This window comes from Beauveria bassiana (genome assembly GCF_000280675.1).
Source record: "Beauveria bassiana ARSEF 2860 unplaced genomic scaffold BBA_S00032, whole genome shotgun sequence".
NCBI lineage: Eukaryota > Fungi > Ascomycota > Sordariomycetes > Hypocreales > Cordycipitaceae > Beauveria > Beauveria bassiana.
The window spans coordinates 73,171-95,033 of NW_007930867.1; the positions used below are offsets into that span (position 1 = coordinate 73,171).

The following is a 21,863-nucleotide window of genomic DNA, read 5'->3' on the forward strand; positions in this document are numbered from 1 at the left end:
GCAAATTCCGCTACAATATGCTTTCTTTTTCGTTTTTCTCTACTGTACTGGCGTGGCGAGTTTTTGAAAGATACCACTGGAGGATACCCCAAGTTTGGAGCGGGCACAGAGCTCTTGAATTTTTCTTCCCTTGTCTATCCGGAAAATGGGAGGAGCAACTACTTGAATGTTTTCTTCAAGTTGGATGTAGATAAAGCATCGAAATAAAATGAAGAGAATTGAACCCCAATTGTCTGTGATTTTCGTCATGCTGTGTTGAAGGTCATTTTCACTTTGTCTCACTCTGTAACGAATGGGATTAACGCCAAGGTAGAACAGATATAGTCGTGTACATCTATGGAATATATTCACAGGCTGTAAATATCCATTGTCAGAAGACCACATAGTTTGCCAAATTTTTTTTCCTTCAACTTCCTCTCATGAGAAGCTTGAGTATATCAGCCAACGCCTTGTTCCAATGCAAACGCCTAGAAAACGCCACGACGAAAATTCAACAGTTCAGCCATGCCAATTAAATATGACATTGGCTCGAAATTCCAACAGGAATATATGAGATCAATCCCTCACTCTCCCCAACTTCAATTTCTTTCTTCTTTTCAGACGCATCCCAAAATCAAGCTATCCAGCATGCCGCCCGTCTGGCTCGCTACCTGCGCACGGTCCACCTCTGCGCGGACGCGCCGATGCAGCGTCTTGAACCCGTCGGCCAGCTCCGCCGAGGCGTCGGCGTACTCGGCATACATGTCGAGCAGGTGCATGCCGACCTCGACGCAGACGCTGACGTATCTCGGATCGCAGACGTGCGCGCAGACCCATTTCAGGATGGGCAGGACGGCCTGCTCGTCGCGGCGCTCGAGGGCGTCACGGACGGAGCCGCGGTGCCGCAGGGCAAGTAGCAGGGAAAGAGCGCTGAGCGGCGCGTAGTCGGGGGCGGTACGGTCGACGACACGGTCCAGCGCGGCGGCGTACCGCGCGTGTCGGAGGTCGGCCTGCCAGGGGCGCTCCTTTTTGCGGCTGTTGCTGCCGCCGCGCGAGGGGTCGTGGGCAGCAATGACGACGTCGGCGCCCTCGCCGACGAGGTCAAGGCGGTGCTGTGCCGCGGCGCGGCGCTTGCGCTTTTGTTTCTTGGCGTCAAGGGCGTCGCCGCGGCCGGCAACGAGGGCTTCCATTTCACGCTCGCGTTCCCTCTCGCGGTGCGCTTCGGGGCCAGTGAGACGGGTCCGCAGGGAGAGCACGCCGGACTGCATGCCGACGGCGAGGTGGCGGTCCGTCGCCGGTGCGGAATCGCTGTCGCTGGTGGGAGAGGGGATAACCTGGACGGCGAGGATGGGGGACGAATACTTGACGCTGTTGACGACGTTCCAGCCGGTCGTCTCGAAGACCTTGACGTGGCCTTCAAGGCCGCCCGTGACGACGCGCCGCCCGTCCGAGGCGAGACTCAGCGAGGTGACCGTCTTTTGGTGGTTGGAGATGAGCCGCAGCGGCCGCGCGGCGACGAGATCTAGCACGCTGACGCAGCTGTCCGCGGCAGCCAGCACCGTCGTGCCACCCGGCAGTGAGAGCACATCCTCGACGGGCGCCGCGTGCTTGAATGTCATGGCCGCCACGCCGCTGCCCACACGCGGATCCCACAGCTTGACCGTCGCATCGTAGCTGCCCGAAATCATCATCTTGGCCGTCGTCCCCGGCAGGAATCGCGCGCACCGCACATAATCCGCGTGGCCCGCAAACGTGGCCACCGGCTCCGCGCTCGGCAAGTCCCATAGCCGGACCGTCTTGTCATCGCTCGCGCTCAGCAGCGCCGTCATCTCCGTCGGCGACCAGTGCGTCGCCCACACCGGTTGCTTGTGCTGTGTCCACGTCCGCAGAATTGCGCGCGAGTTGACGTCAAAGACTTGCACCTTGCCCGTGTCGTCGCCCGCAACCAGCACCTTGCCGTCGCGCCGAATGTCGCCGCTGCGCGCCACGTCGCCGAAGCGTGTAATGGTTTTGAGCAGCTTACGCGTGCGCGTAGAGTAGATTTGCACGCGCGTGCCGGTGGTCACGGCAAAGGTGTCGCCGCCGCTGCCGCAGGAAATGTGTGTCACCGGGTAGTTCGTCGGCGAGGGCAGCAGCAGCTGGTTCTTAAAGGTACGCCAGTAGCGCTGCTCGGCCGTGATGGGCGAGGGGCCCGCGGCGAGTTTGAGCTGCGGCAGGGGTTCGACCTGCGCCGCCATGGTGACGTTTTCTTAAATATATCTATCGTTTTTGTCTGGGAAATTGTTCGTCGGCTCGATCAATCGTGAATTCGTCAAGCAATGCCAGAGGACTTTGGGTGAAAAAGAGATCGTTGAAGTGAAAGAGCCTAACTTTTTTTCTGCCAGGTTGGCGGTCAAACACTTTTTTTTCCTTGGTGCTGCCAGCCACCGCAAGAAAGTGGAGCTTGATCTACGCCTGTTGCAGGTTCAAATATCTGGTTGGGAAAAAAAGAGTTTAAAAGGCCGATAATACCTTGATTCTATGATTCCATTCGGTCATGCTAATTCAATATATACATTTAATCCTCTACATCGTTCTGCGTCTGCGTACATGATATCGATAGCTTGGCCACGTCAAACCTGCGCCGTTCCAAACCTCGCAAATATAATACAGGAATAATCAAATAAAAAGTAACGATGCATGAAAATCTTTGCAGATGAAGCGAAATGTCAAACAAGTCTCAGTAGCCGCCCCGGCGGCGGGATCTACCACTGCCAATATCAATGCGTTGCATCTCCTCTGCCAGCGACATCTCTGATGCATTGGCACCGCTCATCAGCGGGATCTTGGCCGGTATAGGCGGTCCACTACCATACTGTGGCGGGGCATAGTTCTCATTTGCGTAGTCGTACGAGCCGCGCTGTGAGTGACTCTGACGTCCATATGAACCGTAGGGGTTCGGTCTCTCCTGGTGGTTTTCCATGAGAGCCAATGGACCCGGGGCCCCAGGAGACACGGAGGCGCCTCGAGGAGGCTTCTTCTGCAGGCGGTTGCGGCCGGCAGTGAGCGCTGGTGGTGTTTTAGGTTCCTCATATCCATAGGAGGGTATGGGTGCCGTCTCAGCTCGCGAAAGTCGCATATGCCTACGTCCACTAGGTGGCATGGGCTGAGCTCCGCCTGGAGATCGACGAATGTCATCAGAGGAAGCCGACTTGAGACTGACTCTGGGCTCAGGCTCAGGAGCCCACGATTCCATGGGCAGATGATCAGAAGGGTCAACTTCGCGCCCATCATGCATGACAATCTTGCCATTCGGGTCTTTGCGGTCTAGTCCGGACAGCGCTGAGTTGGATGAGCGCGACGACACCATACTAGGGTTTAGCGCGTCATAGGAATCGGGGCCAAATGGAACGTCTGAGGCATGCTGTTCTTCAATGGCCTGCGGAGCCGGGCTCACAGACTTTCTGGGAATGCTGTGGGCGGGGCTCGCAGGCATGTTCCTACCGTGGCTGCGAGGTTGAACATCCTGAGGCCCTCCCGAGTACGTGATGGCACTCCCGTGTCTGTTAGGATTTGACGGTGGCACATAGGTTTGAGTGGGTGCTGCGTAGCTGGGAAGAGGCTCACTCCTCTGACGGCCGCGAGCTGGTGATGCATGCTGTCCAGTGAGGCGACTATCGTATTGCCGCTCCTCGTTGATGCGTTCCGAGACATCGTGGGCCAATCTAGGGTCCACGTTGTACTGGAGAGAAGCGGGAGGAGCGGGCATGCCATATGTAGGGGGGCGTGGAGGTTGCCCACTACTCTGTCTAGCGTGACGATGCTGCGGTGTACTGTGGGAGCTGGCAACGTAGCCATGGCTGGGCATAGTGGAAGGCGAGCCCTGATAGCCATGATCGTGATTTTGATCGTCATAATCATGGGCAGAGCCATAGCGCGGGGACTGACTGTGGAAACCCGGCGACGGTTGGGTCAGCTGCCTTTGGTATGGATTTGGGCTGGGGTCGCGCTCAAAGGGCGGTTCACTCTCACGCCTGCTCCTGTGGGAAGCGGCTATAGGGACCGGAGGCTCGCTATCCTGCCTGCTTCTATGAGAGGAGCCCACGGGCGCTGGAGGCTCACTATCATGCCTGCTTCTGTAAGATGAGCTCCCAGGTCCTGTGGGAGAATCGGGCACATCTTCGACGGTGGCATGCAATGAACGGTTGCCATGACCAGCATCATAAGACTGGTGCCTAGGTGAAGGGGTCCCATAGCCTGCTGGGCTGTGAGGTGATGAACGTAGATCTTGATGCGAGTAGGACAGACGAGCAGAGGAGGTCGATGTTGTATGGCGATGAGCTTCGCTCTTTAGAACATCGCGTCTCATGGGTGTTGAAGGGCCAGTCTTTGTAGGCGAGACTTGGACCGAGTCTGGGCCGACACTGCTGTGGCGCGAACGGTGTGCTGGCGGGGGCGGTGGTGGCTGACTCACTTCCAGAGGTGGCAAGTGCCTATCTCCCATGTGCAGTTCATGACGGTCACTATGGCTGTGGTGAGCCGGGCCGTCTTGAAAATCGTAGGCAGGGCTGTCGGCCTGTCGTGGAGGGGTTTCGTAGTGATCTCTCGAGCGGTGCGGTTGGCGACTGGGTGTTGTCGAGTAGCTGAGAGCGGCAGTAGCTCCTGGCGAGGTGCCGTGCCCATCACCCGGCTGTCGAGCTCCTTGAGGAGTTGTGCTGTTGTACTCCATGGCCTGTAATGGAGACAGGTTGGGAACTATGCCAGAGTGTGAAGGGTGCTTCACGTGCCTCGGAGGCGTCTGCTGGTGACCATAGTATTCCGGGTTGGAGGGTGCGGTGGTCCCGGTTGTAGCCGGTACGGGAGCGGGAGGAGCTTCGCCAGTGACGGGATCGGAGGGGAGCGGGCGTCTCCTGACAGGTGAGGTTCGCTGCCGGTTCACGTCGATCTCCGAGGCTGAGGGCTGCTTGGCTTTGACGGGCTTGTCCGGCTTAGGTCGGGAGTCGTAAAAGGTAATTTCAAGGCGAATCTCGCCAGCATACTTGCCCTTGCAGGACAAGCTCTGCCAGACATCTGCTTGGCCGCCGCCGGGCACAATGATGGTCTTGAGGTCGATCCAAGCTTCGCCGACGAGGTCCGTCTTTTTGTCGTCGGTGAAGATGGAGATTTTGAGTTGATAGTAGTCGGGGGAGTCGTGAACCGCAAATCTTAGTTCTTGATCCCTGAAAAATTGGCGAGTTAGCAGCGCGCCTGGGGACGTTGGAGTTGAACAGCAGGCATGGCGGAGCCGACATTGGGCTGCTTACCACTTGGGAGTCTGGCCGCCGCGAATATCAGTCGTCGTCTTCTTGGCCTCTTTGCCGAGCCTGGCAGCACAGTAGGGATCCTGCTTGCCAATTGTTTTGCGATTTGGCAGGTTCTTTGCACGATCGACAATGGCGACGAGGGTGCCGATGATTGGGCCGTCGACACTGAGGTCGGCGTATATGCCAGCGGTATGGGCAACGCCCGTGTAGTGCTGCCGGGTGGAAGACGACATGGTAGTGGTATCTCGGGCGAAATTCCTGAAGAAAAAAAATCTATTTTTTTTTTCCAGTGACTGTTAAGTCACGAAATCTTCAGAGTGTCGCCCACGGATGGCTTGCAGCGTGGAAATCGGCGGACTGCAGCTTTGTTTACTTTGGCATTGGTTGCAACAGACGGTGGGAAGTAGCGGGGTCGTTTGTTGCAGATCAAAGTCGTCGGGACGAGGAAAAGATATGTCCAAAGGAGTGAAATAAGGTAATGGAAAATAAGAGACGACTGCAAGCTGTTCTCTTACAGATAGTGGAAGGATGAAAAGAAAAAGGAATGCCAGAAATGGCCCGAGGAAGAAACGGATGATGGAGGAGCAACGGTGAGCTTGGATTGGGCGTGTTTTTAGCTGGGCGATGCTGAGTGGGATTCTGGCGCCGATTCGGTGCAAGGGCCAGTGCCACAACGAGGCTGGGGCGGGTTCCTTGGTTGGCTGCAAGCATCGCTGTTACGGGTGCGGCTCTGCAACAAGGTATTTCAGCGTTACAGGCTTCTGGCGGGCAAGGGAGTTTCAGCAGCAACGGTCTTGAAAAAAGCTGTGTCTCGGTCAATTTACCTAGAAATACGGATACCAGCTTAATTAATCGCTGCACGCACCCAGTCCAAACGACCAAAAACCAAGGCAACAAAGGCAGGAAAGGCTAACTACTGGCAACTAAGGCATGGCCCCCCCCTTGTACGTGTGTGGCTGGGACTGGGGGCGGCCAGGGCGGGAAAACGGGTGGCTGGGGCAGACAAAGGGCGGTTTAACAAGCATCAGCGCTGTAAAAGCCGCCTCAACCGCCTGAAATCGCACCGTCTTTGGCGACTTGGCGACCTGACTTTCGTCACTCGCCCCGCTAAAAATGGCCTGTCGCCTGGCACCGGCCACCGCATTGAAGGCCAAACTTGACGAGCCTGCAATCTTGCTTCGAGTACGGAGAACACGATCTATTGAATGAAACAGGTTGCTGATGCTCCATTCTATATTTTTGAAGATTTTTTCTTCCCTCACTGAGCTTCTCGATTCCCTTGTCCTTGCATTGGGAATGCTCTTCGTTTGGTTTGTTTACTCCAAGTTTCTAGCTGCCCCCCACCCTCGTTTTAGTGACTCCGCTAGCGCCTAACTAGGTACAGACTATTCGAGGGCACAACGCGCAACTGGGCGATCCAGAACCAACTCACATCATCAACCCACGCGTCCTCCACTCATGCACCGCTTTCCTTCCGAGTCGTTACTAGCACCGTATTATTGGTGTGGCAGACATTCGCCCGTTGGGTCACTTCCTCTTTCATGCATATACATCTCGATCGGCCCTTGCTCACCAAGCCTCCGAACGTGAGACTGTCATGCATGCAAGCCACGATTGGCGTATGCTCCGGGGCTGTGCCTTGTTACGTACGCTTACTGCTAACCATTTGCAACTCTTCAACAACATATGCGTAGTCCCAACCAACTGTCATTTGCATGTCTCTCTTGTCTACTGATCAGCATACCAAGTCATTATATATCTTCATTGCTTAATGCCGCATCATACGTACACGCCTACCAATCACAACTTTTGCCAATCAGCTCCGCCAGCTGCTCCAGGTTCTTCTTGTCCACCTCATCGAACCCATGAAGCTCAGCGCAGTCCACATCTATAATGGCCACCACCTTTTTTGCGCCGTCTTTTACGGCCACAATTGGGACCACAATCTCGCTCTTGCTCTCGCTGTCGCAAGCAATGTGGCCGGGAAACTGCTCCACGTCCTGCACGAGCTGCGTGGTCTGCGACTCAGCCGCGACGCCGCAGACGCCACGGCCAAAGGCAATGATTTGGCAGGCCACCTTGCCTTGAAAGGGACCGAGAATCAGCTGCGGCTTCGCAGAGGACGGGTCCAGCACGTAGAATCCTGCGCATTGTTAGGCACGCAGAGTGAGCGTGTGTCTAGGCAACTTGACGTAGGCACTTACCGGACCAGTTTACACGATTACTTGGCGCTGGTAGAGATTGATAGGCATGCCACAGTAATGCAGCAGCGTTGGAAAGGTTGCTGGTACTTGATTAGAATCCCGACACATCGACGCGGGTATTGTAAGCAGCTCACCAAACCTGTACGAATTAGCAGAATACTCTTTATCAACGGCTTGACCCTTCGCCACATACCCAGTTGCGCTGGTCATAAAAAAGACCCTCTGCCTGCAGAAGAACCTGCTCATAGGCGTCTTCCTTTGAGACGCCCTCGTCAAAATTGGAGGCGTCGGCGTGAACCTTGATATAGGTTAGCACTTGGCGAAGTTCTCCCAGCGGCATTTTATTCTTCTTCAGGCGGCAAACCATTTTCTGATGTCGTATGTCGGCCTCCTTTTATAATATTTCGTTCTGGAACTGAAGCCGTGCTTTTCGTCTTGCGAGTTGACCCCTTCAGTGCACAAGTTGTTAAGAGATCAAATTTGTTCTTGAGGCGATCCACATGCCATCATTACTAAGTCCAAGAAATGGCGACATCACGGAAGCCTGCCGACGACCTCTTGCCAAAGCTGTTATGCCACGCATACGGAATATACAATAGATGCAAATTTGAAATGAAAAAAAAAAAAAAAGGATTGTTGAGTGGGTATGAATGAGCTTCTTGCGCAGTAATGCAATACCGAGTACATAGACCACGAGCTCAACGCCGCCCACAAGCCACCTACTATGAAAGGTCAACTCCATGTTGACAAGCCAATGCAGCACAAACAGAAGCTTTGACATAACTACAAGGTACGTAAGGATTCGTGAGTTGATTCAATACGCTTCTACACCCATCAGCCTGATCAAAGCTGCGAATTGATAGTTGGCCACGGGTTTCACGAGTTTTCCCTTTTAATATTTGGTGCCTCTCCCGGGACTCCATAATGGACAGCGACCTACCTTTGGTTGTTTGTCCATCATAGTTTTCTCGCAATAATTTTCCGAAGACTCACAGTGGTACAAGACGTGATTATTACTGGTACGAAGCCAGTATTTGACGTACCTACTGTGTGTGGTGCCTGAATTGGCCTGTGGGGCCACCGTGGCGCTCCATCCCCCAACTGTCAACCATCCCGGCGATAATTTTATATTCTTGAAGCGCCTCATCTCTCTACATATACCATCACACGCACCAAAAAAATCTCAAGGCGAGCCGTCAATTCATCGCGATGAGCTCAAGCCTTGCTTGGCGGTGCCGGGCACACAATTCCCCCCGCACGCTGTCGCTAGCTCAAAGGTTCACCATCCTCCCCAACAACCACTTCCCTCTCGCGACGACCCGAGTCTCCCGCACCGCCAACGACCGCTCACGACCGTCACAACTCCGCAGCGTGCATCACACCGCGCCGCCCGCCGCCTCGCGCAGCAGCAATGAAAAGAGTCTGAGCCCACTGCTCAATCCGCCGGCGTCAACGCGCCCGCCCGTCCTCGAGACGGTGCAGCGCGAGGCGCACGGCTCGATGCCCGCGTACCTATTTTACGTGGGTAAGAGCTATCTAAAGTTCTACAAGAATGGGCTCAAGGCCGTCTTTGCCAACCGGCGGCTGCTCCGGGAAAAGATAGCGCAGACGCCCGTTGACGACCGGCCGTCGGTGTGGCGGCCGCACGCGGTGCCCCGATCGTTTTCGCGCGCCGACTGGGTGCTGCTGTGGCGCGTGCGGCACGACCTGGTGCGGCTGCCGTGCTTTGGGCTGCTGTTCATCGTGTGCGGTGAGTTCTCCCCGCTGGTTGTGATGCTTGTCGACGGCATCGTGCCATACACGTGCCGCATCCCACGGCAGCTGCGCGCGGGCGCGGAGCAGGCTGAGGCGCGTCGACGGCTCGCGTTTCGGCAGCTCGAGACCGCGCACCCGCACGGCGTGCTGAGCCCGAACGTCACCCGGGGCGTGGCCCGGCGGCACGTGCTGCGCAGCCTGCACCTGTCCGGGGCGATGTGGGATCGGCTGGGCGGAGTGGCGCCGCCGGGCATGTGGCAGGTCAAGGGCGCGCTGCGCATGGCGTTTCTCGAGGGCGATGATGCGAAGCTGGTGGCGGACGGTGCACCAATGGGACTCGAGGTGGACGAGCTGCGCATCGCGTGCATGGAGCGCGGCATCGATGTGCTGGGCAAGAGCGAGTCGGAGATGCGGACGTGGCTTGGCGACTGGCTCCGGCTGACGGCGGCTGAGGATGTGACGGAGCGACGGCGCAGAATGACGACGCTGCTGATGACGAGGTATGTTGCGATATTGCTATGCGGTGAAGAGGGGCTTTGGCTAACAAGAATTTTAGGCAGGAGAATTGGCCGCAGAACCGCGACTTTGCGGTGCCGGACTGGCATCTATAAAGATGGCATTGTGAAGCGCAAAACACTACTCAGGGAACATGTAGGGGCTTTGCGGAGCCCGTTGTACAGTAGCATCATTGTACAGTAGCATTTATTCTTGCTCCAAAAAAGACTAATAGTGACACAAAGGCATGTGCCTAGGTGAATCGGGCCATGTAAGAATCAATGTTGTTTGGGTGGTAAATTGCAGACGAGAGACCTGGTGTTGTCGGCGACTCGTCATGTGCGGTGTCGCGTGGGCGGATACGGTGGTGGGCGGGCAGTTCCGCGATGGCAAATGGCATTGCTGAGCTGATCAGATAATAGTTACATCGGGGCATCCCCGGTCAAACGTTTACGGCACGCATCTGGGTAGTCGGGACAAGCCTCGGTGGTACGAGAGGGGTCTGATGGGCCGGGAGAGATTTACTATGGGATTGGGACGTATGCTATAATAATACACAGATGTAATGGTTGCGTGCGGGCCTTGTTTCAGCAGAGGAAGAGAGAAAGAGCGATGAAAGTCATCTTAATTCAAACCCGGGCGACGAAAGGAAGTCATGGGAAACGCCGGCGCCGCTTCCCCTGGGGAGTCGCCTATATCAGCAGCAGTAGCAACAGCGGGGGCGGGCAAGGCTGGGAGGGAGCGCAATCGGGGGGCAGAATGATTGAACTTGTTCACACTCAACACGCTTGTAAAATGCTAGCTTCGGCTATGTCGTCAGGGCAGTTACCGAGGAGGCTCTCATTCGATACGGACGCTGATTGGACAGAATCGAGCATGTAGCAAGCAGATGAGGGGGAAGCAAGCAACTTTATCCGTAGGTAGGTACCTACTGTGGGGAGTCGTTGCAGGGGGGGCGCTTGATGTGCTGTAAAGCCCGTCTGCTGGGTTCTGTGAGTGACCTGTTTTCCGCACAAGGCACTGCGACTTGTTTGGTTTCGATAAGTCGTTTTTCAAAGTACATGATACCGTCGTGATCAAATAGGTCAAGACCAGTACGGCCCACCTTTGACCCCAGCCTGTCTGATTTTTGGCTTTTTGGTGGTTTGTGGTTTGTGGTTTGTGGTTTGGCTTTGGTCATCACGGCCCGGCCGAGGTCCCCATCACATGCGTGGCCGAGAACCGTCTCCTCCCACCCCCAGCATTGCTGGCGCCCCCCGGGCCTCTGGTCGGTTCGACATCCCATTTCATAAAGCTGCAGAAGCCCCTCCACCATCACCTCTTTCCTCTCTCTTTCATCCTCTCTGTCCATCTATATCCCAATCATCAATTCTATTTCTTCTAGATACCAATCCTTCATCATGTCTGTCGCCGACTGTACGTATCCCAATGCTACCCCCATCTTCCCAAAGCCGAGCTTCCTTGCCGTTCCCCTACGCTCTTGTTAGCCGAGGCCGAAATATATCGAACCGAAAGCAACAACAGGCGCATCCTTTTTCAATATCCGTTTCTTCGAGACTCGAATCCTTGATGAATCATACTGACTAAACTCTGACACAGCCAAGTTCCCCGCCTCCGCCGCCTTTGATCAGATCAACCAGGCTCTCGCCAGCGATCAGGACCGCCAGGACGCCATCAAGCAGGGCGGCGCCGTCTTTGCCTTTACCCTCAAGAACCCCGCCGGCGAGACGGAGAGCTGGAACCTCGACCTCAAGAAGGAGGGCAAGGTCTCCAAGGGTCTTGGTGAAAAGCCCACCGGTTCGTCCAACCTCGCCTTGCGCTCGCCATGAACCTGTCGCTAACCAGCCTCTCCCCCCACAGTCACCCTCTCCCTCTCCGACAAGGACTTTGGTGAGCTCGCCGCCGGCAAGGCCAACGCTCAGCGCCTCTTCATGTCCGGCAAGCTCAAGATCAAGGGCGACGTCATGAAGGCCAACAAGATGGAGCCTATCCTGAAGAAGGCCCAGTCCAAGGCCAAGCTGTAAATCAATCGTTTTCGCCGATCGATGATGCAATTTCTTGTCATATTTTATAAAATGCACGATGTGACGGATATCCAAAACCCGAGCGGTGGCTCACGCGCTCGGTCAAGAGTTGCGCGAGCTCCTGTTCTTGTATCATAGAAGCATTTTCTTGGGATAGTGCTACTTGGAAAGCAAGACTTGACAATACAATTGGAGACTTTGCTTCCCATATATTTCTGTTTACCAGTCCGTCAACGTATATGTGACTTTCAGTGCTTGATAATCATTGTTGTCCTCAGGTGACATGTCGGCGGACTTTTCAATGTGACGTAACGTCGTGCACCGTCAAATGTTAGATTAGCCCAGCCAGCGACTCAATCGTCTCCTTGGTCTCGCGACGAATCTCCTCAATGATCCGCCCCGCCGGCCCTCCCGTCCTCACCAATCCGACACCCGTTCCTCTAAACACGCCCAAAGCTCTTGTCAGCACACGCATCGCAACACTCATTCTTCACAGCTGTTAATTAGGGGTATGGGGTCTTGCTTACGCCCACGTGTTGATCAGCTTGGCGGCCTCCTCCGGCGGCGACACCTGCGCCAGCGCCGTCTGGCACTCCTCCAGCGTCGCTCCGCCGAGGAACTTTTCATGAATCTCAGACACGAGCGCGCGCCCGTCGTATAGCGGGCTCCAGAGCGCGCTGTTGTTCATCTGGTCGTTGAACGGCGATCTGCAAGGTGAGACGGCAAGCATCCGCGCGATTAGCGTCTGTCATGTGCATTTGTAACAAGATGAATCGGGGTTTCTCATACTTGAGCGTAGACTTGCCGCCGTCTGTGGCCGCGAGAACCTGCGCCTTGCGAAAGTCGGGATATATCGACTCATCCGCCACGGTAAACTAGCATTGCAGTTCGTCATTAGTGTTGGAAACGCGATAGATGTTGTTCAGCGTAAAAGGCTGCTCACCCTAGTGCCCATGACGACACCATCCGCGCCTGGCAGATTCACGTCAGCATCAGCATAGCGTAGAGGTCACGATGGAGTTCAAGCAGTTTCAGAAGGGAACCAGAAACACACCTAGAGCCAGCGCCGCCGCGACGCCCTTTCCGTTGACAATGCCGCCCGCCGCCACGAGCGCCACCTCCCTCTCCGGAAACTCGTCCTGCAGCATGCGCTTCACCTCGGGCACGAAGCTGACAACACCCATGCCCCGCCGGAACTGGTGCCCGCCCGCGTCGATTCCCTGGCAGACGACCACGTCCGCGCCGTCCTGCACGGCCTCGCGCGCGGCCGCTACGTTGCCCACTTGCACAAACACCCGCGGCGCCGGGCCCGGGAGCTGCTGCTGCCGGACCGCGGCGATGATGCGCGCGTGCGGGCGAGTCGTCGCGTCGGCCGGCGCAAAGAGCCACAGCGCCGCAGGGCGTTGCGCCGCAATGACGGGGAGCACGGTGTCGGTAAAGTGCGAGACGGAGGCGTGCCCGGTGATGCAGCTCATGCCCGCGTGGACGACGCTGCCGGTGGGGGGCGGCTGGTTGAGGAGATGCCGGACCTCGGCGAGGTTGTCGCGGGCTTTGGTGAGTTCGGGGGAACCTGGCTCGAGGTTGACAATGGAGGAGATAAAGCCTGTGAATGAGAAAGTATTCGAGAAAAAAAAAAGGAAAAACGAGTTTAGAGGGCGAATATGGCAGACAGGTCGAAAAGGAAGAAGAGACGTACCGATGCCGCCCGCTTTGCTCACTTCAGAGGCGAGCGCCGGACAGGCGGCGCCAATCATGGGTGCGTTGATGATGACGGGCGCCGTGGTCCATGGAAACCATTCCTTTAATTTGGAGGGTGCCATGTTGAAACTTGTCAAAGGAGTTGATGATGGTATTCATGAGCTTGGGCTGGGTTTGGAAAATAACGCACGTCACCAAGTGAACAGAGCAATGCGAGCTGTCTGTTCGTGTAAGTGCCAGGTTGTGGGCACTCAGCGGACTAAATAATAGAACTGTTGTGCAACCATGCAAAGCCCGCTACGGTCCAAAGCCGAGATTCATGGCCGCAGTGTTACCTGTCACCTCCTCGGAGATGAGCATTTTCGGCTCTGAATAAATGATAATGTCGCGGTGCCTTGCACTTTCTGTGGTCCGATGTATATCATGATGTCATTGGCACACTCACTCACACGCACACACCAGAAGACGAGATTCTCACAATTGGTAGCGTATTGGATGAATATTTCCGACACTATGTACTGCCGCTGGTTTAGACTTCTATTCTTGGCCCATTGTTCTTTTACTCTCTCTCGTTAATCGAGGGAGGCTTGTTGTTGAGAATCTCATCAATCTCCGCCATGATCTCAGGCGTCAGCTTCTCAACCGCCGCAATCGCGCGCACATTCTCATACACCTGCGCCGGCCCGCTGGCACCCGTAATCGCCGAGCTCACGTTGGGGTTGCGCAGCACCCACGCGAGCGCCAGCGTGCTCATCTTGATGCCCAGCCTGTCCGCAATCGGCTGCAGCTTGTTGACCTGCGCAATGACCTCGTCCCAGCCCTCTTTGCCGACGCGCTTCCAGTAGCCGGCAATATACTGGACGCTCGTCTGCGCGAAGCGCGAGTCGTCGGGCACGCCGTCGCGGTACTTGCCCGACAGGATACCCTGCTTCATCGGGGAGAAGACGGTGAGGCCGAGGCCCGGCTCGCGGTAGAGCAGCGCAAACTCGCCTTCCACCTTGGCCCGGTCCAGCATGTTGTACGCGGGCTGCTCCATGAGGGGGCCGATGAGGCCGAGGCGGTCGGCCACGCGGTGCGCCTGCGCAATCTCGTCGGCGCGCCACTCGGACGTGCCCCAGTAAAAAGCCTTGCCCGTGTTGATGATGTGGTTGAAGGCGCGCACAATCTCCTCCATGGGCGTCTGGCGGTCGGGGCGATGCGCGTAGATGAGGTCGACGTACTCGAGGTCCAGACGCTTGAGCGCGGCGTCGCTGCCCTCGATGACATGCTTGCGCGACAGGCCCTTGTTGTTGACGGGGTTGTCTCCAAAGGCGCCTCCCCAGTAAATCTGTCAAAGCATATGCGTGAGAATTAAAGAATACTGTCAAGTGTCGAAGGGGCTGTTTGTTCCAGGGATTCGGTGAGAATGTGCCCGTACCTTGGTGGAGATGACAATGTCGTTTCGTTTCCAGCCGTACTTTTTGATGGCCTCTCCCATGACCTTTTCACTCTCGCCTCCGGCGTACACTTCGGCACAGTCGAAAAAGTTGACGCCGCAGTCGTATGCGGCCTTCATGCAGGCGTAGGTGCCCTCTGTCGCAGCAAGCAGTCAGCACGACCTGATTCGAATTTGACGGCAACCACATCGGCCGCAAGCAATCGAATGTAAAAGGAGATAAGGTGAGTGCATACCTCGATCGACATGGCCACCGTACGTGAGCCACCCGCCGAGCGAAATGGCAGACACTTGCAGACCCGACTTTCCGAGAAAGCGGTACTGCATGGCGGGGAGATCATCGGGCTTGGACATGGTGTTTGTTTCTTCGACTATCGGCTTCGGAGAAGAGCTCATTCGAAAAAGTGAAAAAAAAAAAAGAAAGGGGGGAATCAGTTGGAACTGAGATCGAAACAATTACCCACGGAGCTGCGTTTTAAAGAAACCTGCAGGCTCCAATCGATGATGAGGCTGGCCGTCCCTCTCGAGGGGCAGCGAAGCTCGCTCCCCCACCAAGGTGCGGGGGGACTTTGTTGACGTGTAACAGTGGGTGCAGATGGGGGCGGCTGGACAGCTACATTGTTGCATAGTCATTGTTAGAGGGCAATTCTGCTTGGTCATGACCCAGCTAGAGCGATTTTACGCTGGCTACCAGGGTTGTCTTGCCGCAGTTTCGTATGTCCGAACAATTCCCCGCTCGAATGACTGCGACGGTGCGGCCCATAGACATCGCGGCTCTCATGATGGAGAGGTAGAATAACTAGTCGTCGGACTCGAAGCTTGGCACTGGGCCCTCTCTTGAGGGTACCTTGCTTGACACGCCATTGAACTCCATGGTTGTTGGCAGCAGTTTGGACGTCTGATACCTTCAATCGTAGCAATGATGTCAAAAGGGCGCTTTGAAATGGCTGACGGGATACTGCAGCCGCCGAACGGGCATGTTGTGCTGTGCCGCTGTGGTTCGGTGATTCTCTTAACTCTCGGCGATAAGTCGCCGGCTATTGATAGCTTGACTCCAAAGATGAGGCGATTTGTGTGGAGATTATATATCAATCTATAACGCCAGTGCCGTTGAACAACCTCAGCCCTAAAAAGAGGCAATTACTATTTACTTAGGCCCGTCGTCTGGCTGAAAAGTCGCATCACTGTCGGCCATCTGCCGAGTCAATGTTTAACAAACTTCGGCTGCTGCAATATGATTAGTGGAAATGAAGCCACAGCACGTGAGATGCATCTAAGTATTCTTCTTCTTCCAGAACAGACCGATGCAGGTACACGACCTGACCTATCACTGCACCGCCAGGCGGCAAGCCAGCGTCAGATATGTCACTGTGGCTGCCTCACTGATCACCACATGCTAAATACGCAAGACAGGGTATAATGGCTAGTGGTGACGGTGACTGTCGATAATACCAGATCTTGCCAGTGCAGCAGCTTCATTCTGAGGTGCGGCATGAGGCCGCCAAAACAAAACCACGCATGATAATCGTCGCAGAGTGATTGGGGAAGGCAACCGAAAGCTTGCACTTTACCATTCTGAGGCGAGCGAGGTAAGCATGACCGTAAAAACTGGTTAATACAGGGCCTGCCTCGCATGAAGCACATGGGAGCGTTATGCACGCCGTCTAAAACTTGTCCTGCCAGACTCTGTAGAAGCGGGCAGAAAGGGTGGTAAGAGCAAAACAGCGACCGACATCATGAAAGTGTTGCGTGTGGATATGTCTACCAGTATGAAGATGAACGGTTTCTACTGTTGCTAAAAATCGTTTGTTCTTCTCGTTCAAAGATAACGTAACGTCTTGAGAACAGTCGAGACCGAGTATCCTTGTTGGGCCGGGATGAATGTCGCCTTGGCTCAATGCAGGGTGCTCCCGCTAACTAGTCAGTGTCGCAACGCGAATGTAACAACAACGAGCTTGAAGCTTGCCAGATCACCCTGTTAGGTTGACTGGCCAGAGTCTCCCTTGTGAATCCATGAACCTTCTGTATGCGTTGGACGTGAGAGGGATCGGCATGTGGGCGACGGCCTATTTTTTTGAGTGTATCAGAGAAGCGGCACGAGCGTTTGCCAATCCGCCAGGCCACGACTGGACATACTAGCACTCTATTCTCACTGTCCCTTTCTATTCCCATTGGTGCCCTTGCTTTTTGGCATGTCTTTCCATGGCGGCTAAGGGGGCAGTCTGGTTCCAGATGGTCAGTTCATTCATGCTCCGCCATACCAAAGAGATTCCTAGTTGATCTGGCGATGGTTGGGGTTTGACCCAGACTGTCTCGCTTATTTTTCAGGGTAATGTCTGTAATGGGAAATCAATCCGTGTTTTGATGGTCTCGGCGTCCAAGCCTGTTGCCTGCATGTAGTGTCCTTGCGTGTTTATTTCGGCCGGATCGTTTTGTCCATAACTAGGCACCCAGGGAGGGCTGGCTGTGTGGCTGGGTACATACACGAACGTAAGCTGGTTGTAGGTGCTGAATCTGATGCGGGCGACACCATTGGCAAGGCTTAGCAGAAGTCATTGTGCAAGCAGGTGGCCATTGAACTCGGCATCGGAAGCCTGCAGTAGGTTGTGCGATTTTATTGTTTGTTTGCTCGCTTTGTTCTGAGTATGAACTGTCGAGCATGTGCCCGTACCGTATTCTAAATAATCAGCGGCCCGAGCTGGGCAAAGGCCCCTATAAACCACAGCCCTAAGCCAGGAACTGCGCCTCGAGGCACTTGGTTCACTTTTGCCTGCTCCATTTTTGCAACCTCGTTTGCTCGTACAGAGTACAGATTGTCAAATACATATTTGGCCTCTTATCCATTGTGGCAAACTCAAATATAAAAGATCTTGACACTGTTTACACTGTTTACACTGGTACGCGGCTAAATAGCAACCGGTCCCAGCGGTGGAGGCATCATTCGGAGGCTCCGAGCCAGATGACCTGCAACGACCCAAATTAGGAGAGAGGCCGGGAAGTGGCGACGGGAAGTAGCCGTGTCTTGAGTCAGATCAATGAACGGGGAACTTGAATCCGCCTCAACTGCATCTTCTTCAACCTTCACAAGACCTCGTCATATTTCTTACATCTCGGCCTCCCGTTCGTTGGGCGCTAGCACGTATCCCGCACGACATCGCTTCTTTGGGCAGCTGGGGACCTGGGGTGCGGGCTGTGGATACCCCGTACCTACAGCGACCCAGCCGGCGTGCCAGTGAGCAAGTCGTAGTGGCCGCCTGGTCGACTTGGGGGCGTGGTAATTGACCAATGTTGGCCCTTGAAGGGAGGACAAGTTATTATGTCAATTGCGGCGTTCGGGGCAATGACCGCCTGTGAGGTACGAAAGTGTGGGAAAAAAAGAAAAAAAAAAGGTAAAGGGGAAGACGATGAACAGTTTGACTTCAGAGTGTATGGTGGCGCTTGGTTCGACCGCACGCTGGAGACCCCAGACTTTCTAAGGTACTTTTTCGATGTAGACTGCAAAACTGACTTGCCTGGACCCAAAAAGACCAGACAATCAGACTAAAACACAGCGGCCAACTGAACTACGCCAGTTGCGGGTTGGCTGGGCTGAGCTGTCTGTGGCCACTGAAGACCGGTTGAATTTGGGTGCTGGGGTGGAGTCAGTTGGAGCGCCGCTGCCACGAAAAGGTACTGCAGCGCCGTGGCTTGAACTGTCTCTTGGGGAAAAAACATTCAAACTGGGACTGGTAAACCTGAATAGGCAGGTGATCAAGACCTGAAAGTCGAGTGAGAGCCGCTGCCTAAATGCATTGCTGTCCACTGGCAGTAACAAGAGGCCCTCAGCCTCAGCGCCTACGTCGCCCGTCTTTGCCCACCTACAGCCTGCAGGATTACTCGTCGCAGCGGCCTAAAAGCAGGGGCAAAAGGAAGCAACGCAGTCGCATCATCCGCCTCGTACCTATGCATCCCGCGCGCTTGAAATAATCTTCTTGGTGCTGCTTAGACACCATTATCCAGCACCAATCGTTTTCTATCTTTGCCCAAATCTTTTACCATTTTTGGCCTCTTTTTTCTCGAAAGGCCAACCTTCAGTCCTTCACCCTAACTAGCCCCCCAAAATTGCCTACCGTTGTGATCCACTTCTACCTGGGCACTCATCTCCAGCAGATCTTTACTCGTCCTCCCTCCCCTTGCCATCTCGTAACTCTCCTCGCCTTGCGTTTTTTCTTCCCTTTTCCTTCCCTACCTACTCCTCGCTTCCCATCGGCAATGTGCACTCCTCTGCTCGTCTTCTGAATTTCGCAACTCATCTGACCGGCTCTGCATATACTCGCCGCCGTACAGGCTCCCATCTCTTCGCCCAACAGAAGCACACCCCTTATTGGGGGCTCCCTAGGTAGTGCCCCAAGGGTTGCTATTTTGGCTGCGGCAACTTTCGCCTGATCATCCGACCGACCAAGGACACGATAATCACGACAATTCGCCGCCTCAACTTCCGCATTCGAAATCGGCGTCCATATCTTTGTCCTTGGCCTCTTCATTTATCCATTCTTACCCCTTCGCTCCTCGCCCATCATGGCCTCGTCAGCCTCGAATGTTGTCGGTGTCCACTACCGTGTGGGCAAGAAGATTGGTGAGGGCTCGTTTGGTGTCATTTTCGAAGGCACCAACCTGCTCAACAACCAGCAGGTCGCCATCAAATTTGTCAGTATCCCGCAATTTAGAGACACCGCTCTGATTGACTTTTGTTGTTCCCGCTCGACCAGCGCTAATACATAGAACAGGAGCCTCGAAAGAGCGATGCTCCCCAGCTGCGAGACGAGTACCGCACCTACAAGATTCTCGTAGGCTACCGTGAGTAGATGATGATGAACAATTCCCGCCTCCAACTACCCATCTAACCCTATTGCAGCCGGTATTCCCAATGTCTACTACTTTGGCCAGGAGGGTCTCCACAACATTCTCGTCATTGACCTCCTCGGGCCTTCGCTCGAAGACCTCTTCGACCACTGCGGTCGCCGATTTACCATCAAGACCGTCGTCATGGTCGCCAAGCAAATGCTCTCTCGCGTCCAGACGATACACGAGCGAAACCTCATATACCGTGACATCAAGCCCGACAACTTCATCATTGGTCGTCCCGGCACTAAGGCTGCCAACGTTATTCACGTCATTGACTTTGGCATGGCCAAACAGTACAGAGATCCCAAGACGAAGCAGCACATTCCCTATCGCGAGCGCAAGTCCCTTTCCGGTACCGCCCGTTACATGAGTATTAACACTCACTTGGGACGTGAGCAATCGCGTCGAGACGATCTCGAGGCCCTCGGCCACGTCTTTATGTACTTTCTTCGTGGTGGTTTGCCTTGGCAGGGCCTCAAGGCTGCTACCAACAAGCAAAAATATGAAAAGATTGGTGAGAAGAAGCAGACCACCGCCATCAAGGATCTTTGCGAGGGCTTTCCCGAAGAGTTCAGCAAGTACCTCACTTATGTCCGCAACCTCGGCTTCGAAGACACCCCCGACTATGATTATCTCCGCGAGCTCTTTACCCAGGCCCTCAAGAATGCCGGCGAGGTCGAGGATGGTGAGTACGACTGGATGAAGATCAACAAGGATTCGGGAAAGGGCTGGGACTCCAAGGCGCACAATTATCACCACAATCCAAACGCACGCCCCGGTCCCTCTCAAATGGAACTTCACAGTGGCCATCGGGGGAATACAAACTCTCACCAGCAAGCACAGAATCTTACAGTGGGCCGATTAAACGCCGCCCAGCCTCCTCCTCCTCCCTCACCGATCAAGCAGATGGGCAAGCAGAGAGAACGCCCAAGCGCGCAAGGAGGATTGTCCGCTCAGCGGGGCCCTGGAGGCCTGCGTGATTTGTCCACGCCCGCCGGCTCGACTCAAGCTCAGTTCCAAAACAGCGCCCAGAACCTTCCCCAGCAGAAGATGACGCCTCAAGGTGGCATTGGCCAGCCTGGACAGCTCAACGCCCAGACCGTACAGCAGCCCACCGGCTTCCAAAAGTTTATCAAGTCCATTTGCTGCGGCTAGGCGCCTCCCCCCACGAGTCGATACTGCGGTCTTCTTCATTGCTGCGGTAAGCCGCGGCCCTACGGAATGTGCTCGCTAGAATCATCGAGCTCCATCAATAACTTGCCAATCTCCGTCAGTTGGCTACCTAGAGCTCGCTAGTCAATTTGGCAATTTCGAAGCGTCTTGCAGCGGCATGTATGGCCAAGCTGTGGAATTGGATATTACAGGGCGATCAGCACGGCATATACTCGTGGCTAGTATGGAAAGGAATTCAGACGCGCGACGGCAAACGATGTTCCCAACAACGCAACCCAAGAAAACCAAACACCGACGAAAAAAATCACAAAACTTCGAACGAAAAACGAGGGTCAACCTAGCGCATTTTCAAGTCTCACCTTTTTTCTTTTATCCATGACGTCCATCGCTACGAATCAAGCCCATTAGCTGGTCATTTCGTTGTGGGCACACTACATCGCACGGCCAGCTAACAGCTACGAATACGGGATTGCATCAAAGATGTTTTGCAAATTCATCTCCGCCATTGCCGTCCAAATCCCCCTATGCATTTCCCAGCCATCTCATACACTTTCACTACTATTACCACTACTACTCAACGCCCACGGCCACCATCCCCATCACATAAACAAACTCATTCCCCCTATTTTCATACCACGCCATCCTATAATACGTTTTGCCCCGAGGAGGAGGAGGAGCTCTCAGGAAACAGGTCACTGACGGATTGCAAAAGATTCCGATTTGCAGGGAAGTCTCTGTAATTTTCGTTTTTGAAGGAGCGAGGAGAAGATGCATCGAATGAGCGTCGTTGGTTGCAACTTTGGTTTCGTCATTTTCTGTTTCATCATCGAGGTAGACCCGCACGCACGACGCCTGAGAGACTAGGGAGAGCAGACAAGACGGTGTAAATTGATTTTGACATGGACTTTACAAACACTAGGTAGGAGTTTTATCG

At 54.8% G+C, this 21,863-nt stretch overlaps 8 protein-coding genes across 8 annotated transcripts; 3 read left to right on the top strand and 5 right to left on the bottom strand.

The window, feature by feature from the left end:
- Positions 1-596: 596 nt before the first annotated feature.
- BBA_08192 (WD domain-containing protein) lies at positions 597-2,216 on the bottom strand (the record flags this gene model as incomplete). Its single annotated transcript, XM_008603289.1, has 1 exon — positions 597-2,216. One exon carries the CDS (start codon positions 2,214-2,216, stop codon positions 597-599), a length of 1,620 nt encoding a protein of 539 aa, XP_008601511.1.
- A 482-nt stretch (positions 2,217-2,698) lies between these two features.
- On the bottom strand, positions 2,699-5,494 carry BBA_08193 (C2 domain-containing protein; the record flags this gene model as incomplete). Its single annotated transcript, XM_008603290.1, has 2 exons — positions 2,699-5,177; positions 5,262-5,494. 2 exons carry the CDS (start codon positions 5,492-5,494, stop codon positions 2,699-2,701), a joined length of 2,712 nt encoding a protein of 903 aa, XP_008601512.1.
- A 1,560-nt stretch (positions 5,495-7,054) lies between these two features.
- On the bottom strand, positions 7,055-7,805 carry BBA_08194 (GAF domain-containing protein; the record flags this gene model as incomplete). The annotated part of the gene is made up of 3 exons (XM_008603291.1): positions 7,055-7,404; positions 7,466-7,545; positions 7,645-7,805. The coding sequence occupies 3 exons, from the start codon at positions 7,803-7,805 to the stop codon at positions 7,055-7,057; spliced, it is 591 nt and encodes a 196-aa protein (XP_008601513.1).
- Positions 7,806-8,674: 869 nt separating this feature from the next.
- Positions 8,675-9,831, top strand: BBA_08195 (uncharacterized protein; the record flags this gene model as incomplete). The annotated part of the gene is made up of 2 exons (XM_008603292.1): positions 8,675-9,720; positions 9,777-9,831. The coding sequence occupies 2 exons, from the start codon at positions 8,675-8,677 to the stop codon at positions 9,829-9,831; spliced, it is 1,101 nt and encodes a 366-aa protein (XP_008601514.1).
- A 1,284-nt stretch (positions 9,832-11,115) lies between these two features.
- BBA_08196 (fatty acid-binding protein) lies at positions 11,116-11,739 on the top strand (the record flags this gene model as incomplete). Its single annotated transcript, XM_008603293.1, has 3 exons — positions 11,116-11,131; positions 11,315-11,512; positions 11,576-11,739. 3 exons carry the CDS (start codon positions 11,116-11,118, stop codon positions 11,737-11,739), a joined length of 378 nt encoding a protein of 125 aa, XP_008601515.1.
- Positions 11,740-12,262: 523 nt separating this feature from the next.
- On the bottom strand, positions 12,263-13,559 carry BBA_08197 (2-nitropropane dioxygenase; the record flags this gene model as incomplete). Its single annotated transcript, XM_008603294.1, has 5 exons — positions 12,263-12,446; positions 12,529-12,614; positions 12,683-12,711; positions 12,794-13,342; positions 13,436-13,559. The coding sequence occupies 5 exons, from the start codon at positions 13,557-13,559 to the stop codon at positions 12,263-12,265; spliced, it is 972 nt and encodes a 323-aa protein (XP_008601516.1).
- Positions 13,560-13,996: 437 nt separating this feature from the next.
- On the bottom strand, positions 13,997-15,226 carry BBA_08198 (voltage-gated potassium channel beta-1 subunit; the record flags this gene model as incomplete). The annotated part of the gene is made up of 3 exons (XM_008603295.1): positions 13,997-14,764; positions 14,855-15,009; positions 15,109-15,226. 3 exons carry the CDS (start codon positions 15,224-15,226, stop codon positions 13,997-13,999), a joined length of 1,041 nt encoding a protein of 346 aa, XP_008601517.1.
- A 4,203-nt stretch (positions 15,227-19,429) lies between these two features.
- BBA_08199 (casein kinase I, putative) lies at positions 19,430-20,911 on the top strand (the record flags this gene model as incomplete). Its single annotated transcript, XM_008603296.1, has 3 exons — positions 19,430-19,558; positions 19,639-19,708; positions 19,767-20,911. 3 exons carry the CDS (start codon positions 19,430-19,432, stop codon positions 20,909-20,911), a joined length of 1,344 nt encoding a protein of 447 aa, XP_008601518.1.
- Positions 20,912-21,863: the final 952 nt, after the last annotated feature.